The 16,867-nt window shown below is 50.3% G+C and overlaps 1 protein-coding gene across 1 annotated transcript in view; it reads right to left on the minus strand.

Moving 5' to 3' along the window:
- Positions 1-550: 550 nt before the first annotated feature.
- Positions 551-16,867, minus strand: part of grk3 (G protein-coupled receptor kinase 3) — a 60,811-nt gene continuing 44,494 nt past the window's right edge. Inside the window, 7 exon segments of the mRNA XM_061262622.1 lie at positions 551-5,064; positions 5,274-5,387; positions 9,244-9,380; positions 10,492-10,654; positions 11,060-11,155; positions 12,979-13,045; positions 15,727-15,827. Of these exon segments, the coding sequence (XP_061118606.1) occupies positions 4,903-5,064; positions 5,274-5,387; positions 9,244-9,380; positions 10,492-10,654; positions 11,060-11,155; positions 12,979-13,045; positions 15,727-15,827 (840 nt within the window). The 3' untranslated portion in view covers positions 551-4,902.

A 16,867-nucleotide genomic window follows, 5' to 3' on the forward strand; every position in this document is an offset into this window, starting at 1 on the left:
GAGCCAACTGTATACACCAGGGTCGACCGGTCTCTGACCAACACAAACACAGGGCCAGGCTGGCTCTCTCAGGGGAGTGTAAGAGTTTCAAATCCTGGACTGGATGCTGCTGTGTTTCTAAGGGCAGCCAAAGGCTGTCAGTGATGGCCGGTTTATTCACGCCAAGGGATCCTGAAGTGAACTGCACACTGTGCACTGGGGGGGGGGGGGGGGGGGGGGGGAATTGAACATGTTTGGAAATTGAACATGTTTCGGTTCACCAGTATAACATCATGTAGGTGCGTCCAACGTCCAACTAAGCTCCTTTTACAGGTTTAGGGTTACAGTTTATTGTTTACTAAGCGGCTCAGCCGACTTGCAAAGCGAGATGTGAGATACGGAAATTGGTTTGGATAGGGGTTAGCTAGCGCATGAACAACTTCAAAGCGAGCCGGCTATTATGACATCATGATGCCGCTTTGATCCATTCCTGGCTCACAACCTGGCTGAGGTCATCAACTAGACCCCGCCCCTCCCCAGACCACAATTACAGACACCAGGAGACTGAAGATAACACGAAAAAAGGGCCTTTTTATTTCTGAACTGTTTCTGTTTATACGAGCAGTCCAACACATGTTCTTTAGCGGTTTCAGAAAAAAAAAAAAAAAAAAAAAAAAAAAACCTCATTTAAAATAAAATAAAATTTCAATTAACAATAATCATCAATAGAATATTATCAATAATCATCATCGTCATCATCACCGTAATATAAACCCACAGACAGTAGTATTTGAGTTGTTTGTGGCACATCACAAAGAATTTTTCTGAAGACTGTAAACCGGTAATTCTCTAGCACAGTGCCTTTGGGAAAAATAAAACCACCTGACGTACGTGAGCTCACAGGGTGAGGGGCCGAGCTCCCCAAACAGACAATAAATATGATAGAGGGCAAAATAATCTGGTAATAAACAAAATAACAAAATAAAAAAAAGTACAATATCTAAACTTATGTGCAAGATCTGAGCTTATTCACCCACATCAGAATCCACATCGAAAACCCTAACCCTCCCCATCCTTTTTAATGTTCATTTTTCAATAAACCTAGCTCATTTTGTCATTTTAATATACACACACACACATATATATATATATTTATATGTATATATACGTTTTTTAATTTCTTGCATTTATTCCTAATTTATATTTATTGTCCTCATTTAAACTCCAGCCCTGCAGTTCTGTGATAAAACACGTTCTACCAAAACGAACAGACACGCGAACGACCGAATGAAGCAAACACTGACAGAGTGAATGAGAAGCTACGATTAAAAGGAAAAAAAACAAACAAAAAAAAAAGAAAACCCTGAAACATTAATTTCTTGACTGTGGGAGTGGACCGCCATCTTTGAGAAACGAGGGTGGGTGGGAGGTGTGTATCCCTTTGCGAACGGTCACAGTGGCCAGCTCTCTCTGAGGAGCGGCGATGCGTTTGGCTTCAAAGTCCCAGCGTCTTTGCCGACTCGACAGGGACGCGAAATCTCCCTCACGGGCGCGTCAGCTCTGACCCTTTTCCGCGATCCTCGATCAAAACGTACCGATTATGGCGTCTGAGAAACCCGGCGGAGACGGCGCCCATGCACGCGGACCTGTGGCGTTCTGGGACCCAGACTGGAAAGGAACAGATAAACGCGTGAGGCTAATTGGCAGAGAAAACGTGCTGGTGCGTGCGGGCAGTTGGTCCGTAGGCTTTTCCTCATATTCTCCCCTCCCTCCTTTAACATTTGCATTTGACTGATATTTAAGTCTTCTGCTGGTTCAATAGCGGTTTCCTCACAAATTTGGCACATTTAAAAGGCAAGCCATGTTTTGAGCAATAGAGTGCAACACAAATGTAAAAACATTCTGGATCTTTACTTTATTTTTTATTCTATTTTTATTTATTTTTTTGCAAAAGGCCCTTCAGCAAGCGACAGTAATGGAGCCTCTCTCAAAGATGGCGGCGCTCCCTTTCAAGAGCTAACCTGACTATTCACCCCCATCCCACGTCCCACCCCCATCCCCTCCATCACATGCACATCTAACTGCTCTGAAATGCACGGACAGCCAGAATCCAAAGGACAATATTACTGCATCAACAAAAACCTGAAAATGTAAAATGTCAACCTGCCCATGTTTTCAGTTTTCCATCTTAAAAAGGAGGTTTTTCCTCCATTTCAATGCTGTCTTTCTTTCCTTTGATAAAACCCACAATATTACCAAAGAAACAACCAAAAAATAAAAAATAAATGTACAAAATAAAGCACAAAAAAATAATCCTAGCCCAAAAAAATATTTAATCTCTAGAAATCTGCATTCTGCGTCACATTCATAAAAACGATACAAAAACTTAAAAATCATATTGAAAATCAAGCCTTCTAAAGTTGTCTCCCCGGTAACCATGTTCCACTCCTCTTGTTTTAGCCTGTGTCTGTCTCTGTCTCTGTCTCTCTCTCTCTCTCTCTCTCTCTCTCTCTCTCACAGACACACACTAGATACACATTCACAGACACTTACACACACCTGTCTGTACAGCCAGCCCGTCCCCCCTGCCCCCCCACGGTCATCTGTCTCCGGGTGGAGGAGTATCTGAGTAATCACCCTCCGTGTGTCTGAGTCACGGTCTGCTGTGTGTGTGTGTGTGTGTGTGTGTGTGTGTGTGTGTGTGTGTGAGAGAGACTTCAGCTGCGCCTCTACGGCTGCCTGACGCTCTCCTGCTCTGCCTACACACCCCTCCCTGATGGGGGAAGAAACAAATAAAATAAAAAAAGACAAAAATAAAAAAAGGGCATGGCAGCTTTTGCATCGGCTCATCAGAAGTGAATGAAACGATGAGGCACTCGCACTCGCACACACACTTTTGGTAAAACGCAGAGAGGATCGGCTGCCCTCTGGCCCACTCTGAGGTATGCTCTCATGCTGTCCGCTCATTGGACGAACCGCAAATGACAAAAAAAAAAAAAGCTTTTGAGATCCACCCAGCACTCCCAACCAGGCCAAGACAAGGGGGACAGAGGAAGAGACAAATAAAAAATAAAAAAAAGAAACACACACAGACAGGCAAACTGATAATTCCCCATATATACAAACATTTTCCAGGAGAGTATACTGTAGATGCACACGAAAAAAGGGTTCACGTCTTTTTTGTTTTGTTTTTCCGTTTTTAAATATATATATGTACAGTCAAACCGAGACTTCGTCCTGTTGTTGTCTCTGCGAAACCCTCGTCCGATTGTCCAGACGGCGTGGGGGGAAGGGGCGAGTCGAGTTCTCCAGGGCCATCCTAAAATTGGGCTCAGAAAAAAAGGGAAAGGTCCGGAATGATGGCAGATCCTACGGGGGAAGGGGCGGGCGGGCACAGGTCCTTCCACAAGTTTCGGCGTTTTTCGTCCTAACTGTCTGCGGGACTTGGCTCACACCGAAATCTGTAGCGGCTGGGGTAGGCCCTGGTGACAGACGACGCCCTGAACCGTCTCAAGTATAACATTAATATTGGCACTTTTTGCACTTCTTTAAGGAGGGATGGGGGGGGGGGGGGGGGTGTATATAACTTTTTCTGTATCCAGCAGCGTTTTCGATCTCTATACTCCATTTTATCAGAACAAATAACAATAAAACAAAACAAAACAAAAAAAACAAAAAAAAACATTCAAGCCAAAGAAATAACGTTCCCCCTCCTGCATAACCGTGGGCCATCTCCCCAAAACCTCGACATGTACACACACACACGAGACACAAAACACACTCCGGGGATCACCCCAATTCTACTCCTCACTCCTCATGGTACATCCCAACCACCGCCAGCTCCCCCCTCCCCAACTCCCTGTTTGATGGATTCCAGTGTAAAAACTGGTGCAATGTCTGTAATTTAACTCAGCCACTCCCCCTGCCCTTGTTTCATCCCCCCCTCCTAGATACAGTCCGTCCACTTCCACCACCACCCTCCTCCTCTGTGTCCCAATCCAGCAGAGAACAGAGTTTAGGCCACACAGCCTCGGGAGCGGGCCAGTTCATCTTCGGAGAAGATGAGGGGAGGGGGGGGGACAGCCAACGCAGTCGAAAAATTGATTGCCGTGCTAACGTGCTAATGCCTTACGTCCACCTAGCTGGAGAGGCTTTCATTGAAGGGTAATTGCAGAGAGAACGGCTGATTAATGGAGGAATGGGACCGGGCTGTTGTCAGGGCCGCTGGGGGCCTTTAAACACAGTCTGACCCCTCGCACCTGCGGACGCTGGGAGCTTCCCGGGCGTCCCATTCGCCCAGCCAACGTCCTGCCAACGCAGGAGGGGGCACAGTGTTGCACACCAAGACGGACAGCCAATCGGGAGAGGGCGCAGATCTTCCCACGGCTGCAGTACCCCTTCGAGTCTGCTAGAGGGCGCTGAAGTACAGCGCCAGAGTCTGTTCGCACCTGCAGCGCCCGACACTGCGCAACAGGGAGAAAGAGTGGAGGGAGGGAGGAGAACTAAGAGCGAGAAAGAGGGAAAGGGAACTCCTTGTCCCTCTTTCACCACTCCCCATCTCTTTCCGCTTTCCGATGGCAGTTTGTTCCGGGCTCCAGCCAGGTCTCCCAGGTAAAGCCCTGTCTCTCTGGTCTGTCCTGAAAAGCCCTCCCCAAAACGGGCCATTGTGTTCACAACATGGGTGTATAACAGTGAATGAGGATGTGTGTGTGTGTGTGTGCGTGTGTGTGTATGTATACGTGTCTGTGTGTGGTTATGAGGACATCTGGTTATGGGGACATTGTTGTGAGGACAGGTGGTTCCATCTGTGGGAGTAGGCGAGTGTGGGGAAGAGAGCTATAGTGGGGGTGGGGAGGAGGTGGGGTCTGGGGGGGGGGGGGCAGGTTGGGGCGGGGTGGGGAGGGGGAGATCGTGACGGGCGGCTCACAGGCCGTTGCTGTTGCGGTGTGTGAGCGGGGGCTTGGACAGCTCCACAACACCCGTGCGGCTCTTGACGATGACCTTGGGGGCACGGCGCAGGAGCTTCTGCGCCTCGGTGAAGGCCTCGGTCAGCTCCTTCTTCCACTGAACAAACTCAGGATCGCTCTGCGCAGAGAGAGAGGAGTCACACACACACTCTCACTCACTCTCACACACACACTCTCACACACACACTCTCACACACACACTCTCACACACACACTCTCACACACACACTCTCACACACACACTCTCACACACACACTCTCACACACACACTCTCACACACACACTCTCACACACACACAGAAAAGCTAGAGTGAGGGAGCAGGTACCTCACACTGCAGGACAAACTGCTTCCCGCCCTTGATCCTCAGCAGGATGCACTTCTTATCCTTAATCTGAGTCTCCTCCACCGATACGATCTGCTCCATCGTCAGCAGGTTTTGCTGAGGGAGAGACAAGAGGACAAGGGTGAGAGGGAGACAGAGAGAATGGGTCTCATTACTGGCAGCTCGGCTCTGGAACTAGAGGCTAGCTTGTTGCGGGATGCTCTTTAGCAGGTGCTGGATCTAAGCAGGGGGACGGGTAGATCCGTCTGATCAGCAGAGGAGTCGATTTTGCCTGACCCCCGATTTCAGTGACCCTCTTTGTCCTCAAGTTCCCGATCCCGCTTGTTGGTGTTGGGATGGTGTCAGCGTCACTGGGGGTGTTGGGGGGTTCAAGGTGAAAGGTCAGCCCTGCCCTGATGTAGCAGAGACTGGTTGAGTTTCAAACTGCTCTGGGAGTACACAGGGGTGTGGGGGTACCGTGGCCTAAAGAGACAAACCAAGAACAAGTGGCGTGGTCTCCACCACCCACAATGCACTGCTTCTCCTGTTTCACAGATATCATGGAGCAGGAACAGCGATATAGTGACTAGTGTAATACCAAAGTGAACTATCCCTTTAACTTCACTGAAGGGAAGGATAGTTCTTCTCTCTCCTGGCAAATCTGCAGGTCGCCTCCCTCCCTGTATGTGATTGGCTCCAGTAGGGGTTGGCAATTCTGGTCCTGGAGGGCGTGTGTATGCAGGTTTCGGTTTCAACCAGTTACCATCGCAAATGGGCTGTATACAGAAACACTAGACCACTTGTAGATTAGATCACACTAAAGTGTTTCATACAGGGACACAAGAAAGAGTCTTTGGTTGTCATTCATAAAATAAGATATATAGCCATGACGTCAGATGGCATAAATGTGATGGCTAATTGAAGGCAGACTATGGCCTTTGTCATGTACCTCTACATGTCAGCTTACAAAAAATTTTTTTTAAAGCCATTTATACTATGACCAAAAAGCATGTATAACAGGGAAAAGAGCAGAGTGTGAAATCTTCTGTGATTTCTCCATCCACATCCAGAGTCCAAGTCTGGCCAAACAAGGCAGGGGGAAAGGCTACGAGCGGGGTTGACGCAGCCTAGTGGAGTGGGTGTGGGAGGGGGAGCGGTGTTTGGATTCTAAAGACCAGGAGAAGCCAGAATACCTTGCCAAACAGCTATGCTAGCATTTACAGGCATCATGGTCTACAGGCATCATGGCACCTCCAACCCCTCTCTCAGAGGGCATGCCCCCTTCCCTCTCTCCATCCTTTCATTAAAACATGGGGTGGGATGGAGAGAGAGGGAGAAACTGAGGGGGGAGGTGCCAGGAGGCAGAGGAAGCTGGACTTACCAGTCTATGTTTTTTTAAGGTTTTTATCCATTCGGCCTACAGAGTAAGGACAGACAGCCAGTGTTCAATCTCAGACAGGACAGATACATGGACGTCTCAGCATCAAGGATGGCACAGAGAGTGGATGTGGTGGTAGAGGTAGAGTTGGAGGTGTTGATGGTGATAGAGGGGGTGTTGGTGGTGATAGAGGGGGTGTTGGTGGTGATGGTGATAGAGGTGGTGTTGGTTGTGATAGAGGTGGTGTTGGTGGTGATAGAGGGGGTGTTGGTGGTGATAGAGATGGTGTTGGTGGTGATAGAGGTGGTGTTGGTTGTGATAGAGGTGGTGTTGGTGGTGATAGAGATGGTGTTGGTGGTGATAGAGGTGGTGTTGGTGGTGATAGAGATGGTGTTGGTGGTGATAAAGGGGGTGTTGGTAGTGATAGAGGAGGTGGTGATGGTGATACAGGGGGTGTTGGTGGTGCTGGTGATAGAGGGGGTGTTGGTTGTGATAGAGGTGGTGTTGGTGGTGATAGAGGTGGTGTTGGTTGTGATAGAGGTGGTGTTGGTGGTGATAGAGGAGGTGGTGATGGTGATAGAGGGGGTGTTGGTTGTGATAGAGGGGGTGTTGGTGGTGATAGAGGGGGTGTTGGTGGTGATGGTGATAGAGGTGGTGTTGGTTGTGATAGAGGGGGTGTTGGTGGTGATAGAGGGGGTGTTGGTGGTGATGGTGATAGAGGGGGTGTTGGTGGTGATAGAGATGGTGTTGGTTGTGATAGAGGGGGTGTTGGTGGTGATAGAGGGGGTGTTGGTGGTGATGGTGATAGAGGTGGTGTTGGTTGTGATAGAGGTGGTGTTGGTGGTGATAGAGGTGGTGTTGGTGGTGATAGAGGTGGTGTTGGTGGTGATAGAGGAGGTGGTGATGGTGATACAGGGGGTGTTGGTGGTGCTGGTGATAGAGGGGGTGTTGGTGGTGATGGTGATAGAGGTGGTGTTGGTTGCGATAGAGGTGGTGTTGGTGGTGATAGAGGGGGTGTTGGTGGTGATAGAGGGGGTGTTGGTGGTGATGGTGATAGAGGGGGTGTTGGTGGTGATGGTGATAGAGGGGGTGTTGGTGGTGATGGTGATAGAGGGGGTGTTGGTGGTGATAGAGGTGGTGTTGGTGGTGATAGAGATGGTGTTGGTGGTGATAGAGGGGGTGTTGGTGGTGATAGAGGAGGTGGTGATGGTGATAGAGGAGGTGGTGATGGTGATACAGGGGGTGTTGGTGGTGCTGGTGATAGAGGGGGTGTTGGTTGTGATAGAGGTGGTGTTGGTGGTGATAGAGGTGGTGTTGGTGGTGATAGAGGTGGTGTTGGTGGTGATAGAGGGGGTGTTGGTGGTGATGGTGATAGAGGTGGTGTTGGTTGTGATAGAGGTGGTGTTGGTGGTGATAGAGGGGGTGTTGGTGGTGATGGTGATAGAGGTGGTGTTGGTTGTGATAGAGGGGGTGTTGGTGGTGATGGTGATAGAGGGGGTGTTGGTGGTGATAGAGGGGGTGTTGGTGGTGATGGTGATAGAGGTGGTGTTGGTTGTGATAGAGGTGGTGTTGGTGGTGATAGAGGTGGTGTTGGTGGTGATAGAGGGGGTGTTGGTGGTGATGGTGATAGAGGTGGTGTTGGTTGTGATAGAGGGGGTGTTGGTGGTGATAGAGGGGGTGTTGGTGGTGATGGTGATAGAGGTGGTGTTGGTTGTGATAGAGGTGGTGTTGGTGGTGATAGAGGTGGTGTTGGTGGTGATAGAGATGGTGTTGGTGGTGATAGAGGAGGTGGTGATGGTGATACAGGGGGTGTTGGTGGTGCTGGTGATAGAGGGGGTGTTGGTGGTGATAGAGGTGGTGTTGGTGGTGATAGAGGGGGTGTTGGTGGTGATAGAGGGGGTGTTGGTGGTGATGGTGATAGAGGGGGTGTTGGTGGTGATAGAGATGGTGTTGGTGGTGATAGAGGTGGTGTTGGTGGTGATAGAGATGGTGTTGGTGGTGATAGAGGGGGTGTTGGTGGTGATAGAGGGGGTGTTGGTGGTGATAGAGGGGGTGTTGGTGGTGATAGAGGAGGTGGTGATGGTGATACAGGGGGTGTTGGTGGTGCTGGTGATAGAGGGGGTGTTGGTGGTGATGGTGATAGAGGTGGTGTTGGTGGTGATAGAGGGGGTGTTGGTGGTGATAGAGGGGGTGTTGGTGGTGATAGAGGGGGTGTTGGTGGTGATAGAGGGGGTGTTGGTGGTGATGGTGATAGAGGGGGTGTTGGTGGTGATGGTGATAGAGGGGGTGTTGGTGGTGATAGAGATGGTGTTGGTTGTGATAGAGGGGGTGTTGGTGGTGATGGTGATAGAGGTGGTGTTGGTTGTGATAGAGGTGGTGTTGGTGGTGATAGAGGAGGTGGTGATGGTGATAGAGGGGGTGTTGGTGGTGATAGAGGGGGTGTTGGTGGTGATAGAGGGGGTGTTGGTGGTGATAGAGGTGGTGTTGGTGGTGATAGAGGTGGTGTTGGTGGTGATAGAGGTGGTGTTGGTGGTGATAGAGGGGGTGTTGGTGGTGTTTGCAGACAGGGGTGGAAGTGGAGCTTCATGGACTCACCCGAGACTCCCCCTCTCCTCTCCACTCCACGCGGTTGGGGAACAGGTAGAAGTATCTCCGCTGCCACTGCGTGAGGAAAGGGTTCCCCAACTTCAGCATGTAACCGTGCATGATGCAGTCCTTCCCCAGAGCGTAGTCTGTACGTGTGCGAACACACACACACACACACACACACACACACACACACACAAGAAAAAGAATATAGGAACAGGAATTAAGATCTGTATAAGCTGCAATCTGCACAACTGACAACTCCTGTGGAAATCACTGAATTCCCCTTTTAATCCAATAGATGTTTTCAAATTTGAGACAGGCATTTCAACACAGAACCAAATATAGCTTTCATGGCCATGCACTTTACCACACACCAACTTGTGCAACACAAGTTATACAGGGAACACTGCTTCCTGTTCTGTTCTACGCAAAAAAACAAGGAGGAGGGTGGGTGGGGCACAGGGTAAAAGTGCACTTAAATTGTATTGATTTACATTTAGCTAAAAAGGCAGCGTAAACTCAAAGCACAGTTCACACAGTGTGTGCCCAGGAGGAGGAGACGCAAGCCCATTGGCTGGTGCATGGCCCTCCTTTGACTCCTCACTGTTGAACCGGAGTTCTCAACAGCAGTTTATATCCCAAGAGAAATACAACAGACAAAAAAAATCTGAAAAAACGGGAATCAGCAGGCTTAAAATTCACTATCGTAATTTATACACTGAATGTGATCAACTGTGTGCAATGATGACGTAGACTTATGGAATCTTGTTTTTAAATAGTAAAATAAACTAATGCAGTTACGTATGCACACAGATAACAGCCATATAGGATGGCGGAGCAGTAAAACAGCGAGGGACCTGGGTGCGTATTTGAGAGGGTGGAGGATTGATTCCCAGGAACATGCAGACTGAACCAGAAGACCCAGCTGTATAAATGGGCCTTGCATAATAGAATTTAAGCAGTACAAATCTCTCTAAATAACAGCATCTGCTAAAGGCCAAAAATGTCAAAGTTTTTCCAAAATCTTATGTAAATAAAAATGGATAGCCCGCGATAGCCAATAAAGTGCTGGCACACACGAGCACAGACAGCAGGTCTACTGCCTGCAGACACTGTGGATGCCTCACTGCTCCCTGTCTCTCCTTGGTCAGGGATGGAGGTGTTCCCCTTCTGCTCCCACAGGCGTGAGGCGGTGAGGATGCGTCCGCCGCACCCCTCCGGTGCAGCAGGTGGTGCTGTGAGCCGGGCCCTTACCTTCCTCGTGGCCCTGCTGCTTGTTCTTGGCTCTCTTGCGGGCCTCGTTCTTGTCGGTGTCGCTGTTGACGGCCTCGTACACGGTCTCCGCCACCTCCTGCTGCCAGCGCTCCGAGATCACCAGGGGAAAGTTCTTGTACAGCTCCTGGTCACTGTCCAGCAGCTAGGGAGAGGGATTGAGGGAGCGATGGCGAGAGAAAGGGAGAGAGGGAGAGAGAGAGAGAGAGGAAAGCAATCGTGTTAAAATTCAGCATCAAGAAAGAGCGGGGTACCACGGCGAACACGGCCTCGTTAATGCAACCCTTCACACGTAGCACTTAGCGAGCGCACTGCCATGACAACGGAACGCAACCTGCACTGTAATTGCAAAAATCCTGTCCAATGACGTAATGGACAGACAGGCAGGCTGAGCAGCGAGTGTGGAGGTCAGTGATCAATGCGAGTCCACAGACCGGGGCAGACTCAACAGGAGGAACAATAACTGCGGAAGACATAATAGAGTGATGCAGAGAAAGCAGCGCAGTGAGACGGACTGTCTGAGCCCAGACAGCAGACAGCCCTGGCTCACCTTAATGCCCTTGGTGTCCTCCTCGTCAAAGGATCCGATGTCGAAGGCGTCTGCAGCATTGACCTCCCCTCTCGGAGGAATCAAGGGTGGAGAGTACTGCAAGACAAGGACACGCCGTCACACAACTGCACAGCACAGTCACACAACTGCACAACACACCATCACACAACACAGTCACACATCTGCACAACACACCATCACACAACACAGTCAATACAACACAGTCACACAACTGCACAACACACCATCACACAACACAGTCACACATCTGCACAACACACCATCACACAACACAGTCACAACTGCACAACACACCATCACACAACACAGTCACACAACTGCACAGCACAGTCACACAACTGCACAACACACCATCGCACAACACAGTCACACAACTGCACAACACACCATCACACAACACAGTCACACAACTGCACAACACACCATCACACAACAGTCAACACAACACAGTCACACATCTGCACAACCCACCATCACACAACAGCACAACACACTATCACACAACAGTCACAACTGCACAACACACCATCACACAACTGCACAGCACAGTCACACAACTGAACAACACACCATCACACAACACAGTCACATCTGCACAACACAGTCACACAACTGCACAACACACCATCACACAACAGACACACAACTGCACAACACACCATCACAACTGCACAGCACAGTCACACAACTGCACAACACACCATCACACAACACAGTCAACACAACACAGTCACATATCTGCACAACACACCATCACACAGCAGTCACATAACTGCACAACACACAAACACAATCACACAACTGCACAACACAGTCACACAACAGTCACATCTGCACAGCACAGTCACGCAACTGCACAACAGTCACACAACACAGTTACACAACTGCACAACAGTCACACAACAGTTACACAACTGCACATCACAGTCACACAACAGCACAACAGTCACACAACACAGTAACAACTGCACAATGCACTCAAGCACCAAACAATACACTCACACTTTTGCACAACACACTATCACACAATGCACTCAGACAAACGCACGACGAACGGTCACACGACCAAACGGCAACACACTGTCACAGAAAGCAAAACACACCATGACACATACTCTGCACCGCAGTCACACAGTCCTGCCACAGTGAACACAGCTTCAGTCCTGTTAAAGCTAACTCAGTCACAGGCCTGTGGCAAGTAACACAGCAACAGACTTCTGTTCCAAAAGACACAGTCACATAGTCCTCTCCCAGGCAACAGTCACACAATGGGCGAATCAATGAATGGGTGAATGAGAAGCATCAATTGCACAGCGCTTCGGATAAATGCGCTGTATGAATGCCAACTATTTACAATTCTCTCGCAGATAACAGTCAAACGGCAAGTCCCTTGTAACACAGTTACAATCCTGTAACAGCAAACAGAGACTCAGTCCTGTCACAGGTAACACAGTGTTACTAACCCCTGTGTCAGGCCTGTGTTGGAGAGTGCACTTACACAACAGGAATAAAGGCATTCTTGCAGATCTGCTTTCTTGGTAGCTAAGGGGAATCCATGGCAACAAAAGGGGCAAATCCTTCAGCGAGCCAAAACAAAAGCCTATTTAATCAGCCAGATGACTCCAACCAGAAACCAGAAGCTGCTGATCTCTCCCATTATGACACAGCCGGATGAAAGCATGCAGACGTCAACGACTGCAACAATCAGTCAGCCTGCAGGCCGGTGTGTGTGTATGTGTGTGTGCGTGTGCGTGTATCTAACAGAGCCAAAATGAGCGCTGTCCTCCACTACAGTGAGCAAACGAAGGGGAAAGGGATTAGAATCAGATGAGTCTGGGAGAGCGGGTTTTCGGGACCTGACGGGCATCCACCGCACACACAGTGACTGTTCCCCTCACCTTTTGGAGATAGACCTGCTGCCAGTCGATCCCTTTGAAGAAGAGATGTTCCTTCACCTCAGGAGCCCTGAGAAGAGAAAGAGACCACCACTCAGTTTATTTTCGACTTTAAAGCCGCCTTTCACACGACAAACAGCTACCCCCCTCTGGTCATTTTACCCTTTCAAAGCCTCACTCGAAACAAGAGGGCAGACGCAGTTCAGCGGCTGGCCACCAGGTGGCAACGGAGAAGAAACGGAAACACGGCGCGACCGTAAAAAATCGTTACGAGTGCCTCTGAAATCAGGAGGGCAAAATCCCGTCGTGCCGACCGCATCGCGCTCAGGACTGGGCCCGAATGGCAGAGTCACAGCCTGACGGACCCGTCTGTCGGTCCCGAACGGCAGAGTCACAGACTGACAGACCCGTCTTTTGGTCCTGAACGGCAGGGTCACAGACTGACGGACCCGTCTGTCTGTCCTGAACGGCAGAGTCACAGACTGACAGACCCGTCGGTTGTGTCTACAGTGGAGTCAGAGACACGGCAGAAGCCCACTGGGAGAGTCCTGTCAGCGCGGCTGCTTAACGTCTGTGTAGTCTCTGCCTGCTGGAGGAGGGGAAAACCTTTCCACAAAGAAGCGTTTTTTCTTTTTTGTGCGAGAAGATTTACAGGTTTTACGATTTACAGAGATGGAGAAGAACTGGAAAAGCAAAATGGAATGCGTTAAGAGCTGGATATGTTTGGACACGACAGAATCTCACAGGCAGAAAGCAGAAGACGTTGTGTTGCTGCTATTCAAATTTCTTCGTACGATTGTTTTTGTTTGACCGTTTGTAGGCAACGAATGTTGCGCGACACGTATCTGAAGTTGTTCTGAGCACAGAATTGTGGGACGTTCATCCTTAATGGAAGCGAATCCCAAGGAGGATCTAATCAGATTGGACATATTGACTCGACCCTGGAGTTCGATTAGTCATCCTCAAAATACACTCTTTATCTGATTCCGCAGGAGCTGCGAGATCCGATTCGCAACATGACCCCTCGCTAAAAAAACCCCGTCGTTTTCTGAGCGAAATACATAAATACAACAACGCAGTATGATGAAACTGCATTTCACGCCTCCAGGGAGGTTTACTGGTTTGAGCCATTTCTGATTTCAGGGCCTTTTTTTAGCCGCTACCCTCGGAGTGAACGGACATGTGATCCGAGTGTTCAGCGGTCCGGGTTCAGGTCCCCGAGTGTTCCGGCGCGGTCATGAGAGACGGCGGAGACTTCACCACACTGGGCCCATTAGGAAGACGTCACAAAAAAAAGACCACCGATCGACGTCATGGTCTGCTCTTTAAAAAAAGACATACAGGGTGCTTATGTCACAGGCTGGTTTTTCCTTGGGTCGATATTTGCGGGAAGAACAAACAAAAAAAAAACCACGTTTTTGGTTTCGGTCAGGCTATGAGAAAGAAAGGTTACCGGCGACCTAACTGAAATGGCGATGTGTAAACAAACCTCCTCTTCCAGCCTGATCTCCCGAGGGTGGGGGGGGGGGGGGGGGGGGGGGCGAGGTGGTGACTACAAAAGGCTGGCTTGTGCGTGATGCGGCGATATTTAAATGACCATGCATTATTTATGCGTCACTCCAACCGTCGTGCATTATTCAGCCGTCGTTCAGGCCTGTCCGTCAACCGCCGGCAGATGAATAGCAGGCCTAACCGGCCGTGTCGCGTGCGTGACCCCGCCCCCCGAGCTACGCCCACAATGAATATTAATGACTAATTAAGTGCGGGAGAGAGTCATTCATTATTAAACTGTATCGATGGCTTAATCGCCGTGCAGGGTTTTAATTTTGGCGGGGAAGCATTTAGACCGTGTTAGAAGAAAAGGGCAATTATAAACATGGGCAGGAAACGCAGAGGTGTCCGCTGACGCAAGGGGACCGGGGGCTATATTTATGTAAACGTAATGGAAATGTACAGAAAAGACAAGGGAGCGCGTTCACTTCCGGCGAACACGCGCGCGTGACCGTCGGAAACGAGCCAGGCGGGTTGGGTCAGCCGGCCGGTGGAGGACGGCACGCAGTCCATGAGCTCTTTATAACGGGCTAAAGATGCGGAGGGGCAGAGTGTGTGTGTGTGTGTGTGTGTGTGTGTGTGTGTGTGTGTGTGTGTGTGCCTGTGCACATGTGAGCACATATGGGGTATGGGGCACTGCGCACAGGAAAGGTCAGATCCTAAAAACTAAGGGCCGGTGGTTTGTGTTGAGGGGTGGCGTAGCTGCTATAACATTCATGGCATTTGGCAGACGCTGTTACCCAGAGCGACACAACAGAGTACACACCCATAACCAGCGCTGAAAGACCCTAAAGGGAAGTACAATTTCAACTGCAACCTGTACAACAAAGATAAGGACTAGGGCCTATTTGATCATCGGAACTATTATTTATAATTTTTTTAAAACAATAATACCACACCACGCAAATCTATGAATAGACCGCTATCAATTCCTTTATTTAGCCTTGAACTGCAATGCTGCTTGTGTTCTGTGCACGGCAGGGAACACAGACCCCCACGCCAATGGATGGCCAAGCCTGCTCAATCCGTTTCATAATTTCACAATTTCACAGGTGGGACTTTCTCCGGATCGAGCCTGAGGAAAATGTAATTACCGGCAGTCCCCTGCAGCCTCTCCCAGACGGTTACATTACCAGCGCGTGTCAGTTCCCATAATGCACAGCAGCCCAAAGAGGTGGGGCAAGTGGTGGACTCTCTTACCCCCTGCCGAGGCAGCCCAGCCTCTTGGCCACGTCTCTTTGTAACAGCCCTTCCAACAAAGACTTGAGCTCTGCTGAGAAAGAGTCCGGCAACTCCACATTCTGCAAGAGAGACAGGGAGGAAGTTAGGAACGACACCAGGGGAGAAAGACTCATAACTACCCGCTCTTTCACTGCGTCACCTGCTGCTCGGTGTTTGTGCTTAAGCGTGTGTGTGTGTGTGTGTGTGTGTGTGTGTGTGTGTGTGTGTGTGTGTGTGTGTGTGTGTGTGTGTGTGTGTGTGTGTGTGTGTGTGTGTGTGTGTGTGTGTGCTCTTACATTTACGTTTGCGTGTCTGTTTCCGCACAGGTGATGCTGTCAAACAAGCAGTATTTGCATTAGGCCCATAATACCTTATGTACCTGCGTGTGACCATGTAAAACCAACACTACACTCCCACACGCGGTAAAGCTCTGTGACCCCTGACCCCACCGCTGACTGACCCAGCCTGGAGACCAGAGCAGCAAACACGTCCGCTCTCCAGAGCTCCTCTCAGACGGCGACTCGGAGCTGAGAGAGAGCTACGCCCGTCTGCACTCATCTCGTGGCTGACCTGTGTGCGTTCGCTCCCGGTGGTGAGGTCAGAGCAGCCACGGCAGAGCCGTCGACCCCTCCGACCGGCCCTAAGGCCCTCCGTTCGGCTCCTCCAGCGTCATTACATCACACGTTATTCAGCCGACGCTTTCAACCAAACGGAGTCCATCAGACTAAGCGTGGGACAATCCCCCCCTGGAGCAATGTGGGGGTTAAGAGCCTTGCTCAAGCCGGTGGTGGGCTTGTGAACCGCCAACCTCCCAGGTCCCAGTTACGCGCCTTAGCCGCCAGGCTACGATGCCGTCCGCAGTCGACGCGCAACCGGTCGAGCTCGATTAACCGGGCACGCCCTTCCCTGAATCCAGCACGGCGCTGGAGCGACGCGCCTGACACCCGGGCGTGAGGAGGGGACGGGGACGGGCCTCGAGTTCACCCAGGACACACGGCAGGCCCAGCCGGGTGAACGCAGGGCACTTCCGCCCAGTTAAAAACAATGGCCGCCGTGGTCGCCGTGCGTTTGCGCTCTCATCTCACGCGGGCCTGATCAAAATCGCCCTCAGGCGAAGGCG

The sequence above is a fragment of the Conger conger genome, chromosome 12, assembly GCF_963514075.1.
Source record: "Conger conger chromosome 12, fConCon1.1, whole genome shotgun sequence".
Classification (NCBI taxonomy): domain Eukaryota; kingdom Metazoa; phylum Chordata; class Actinopteri; order Anguilliformes; family Congridae; genus Conger; species Conger conger.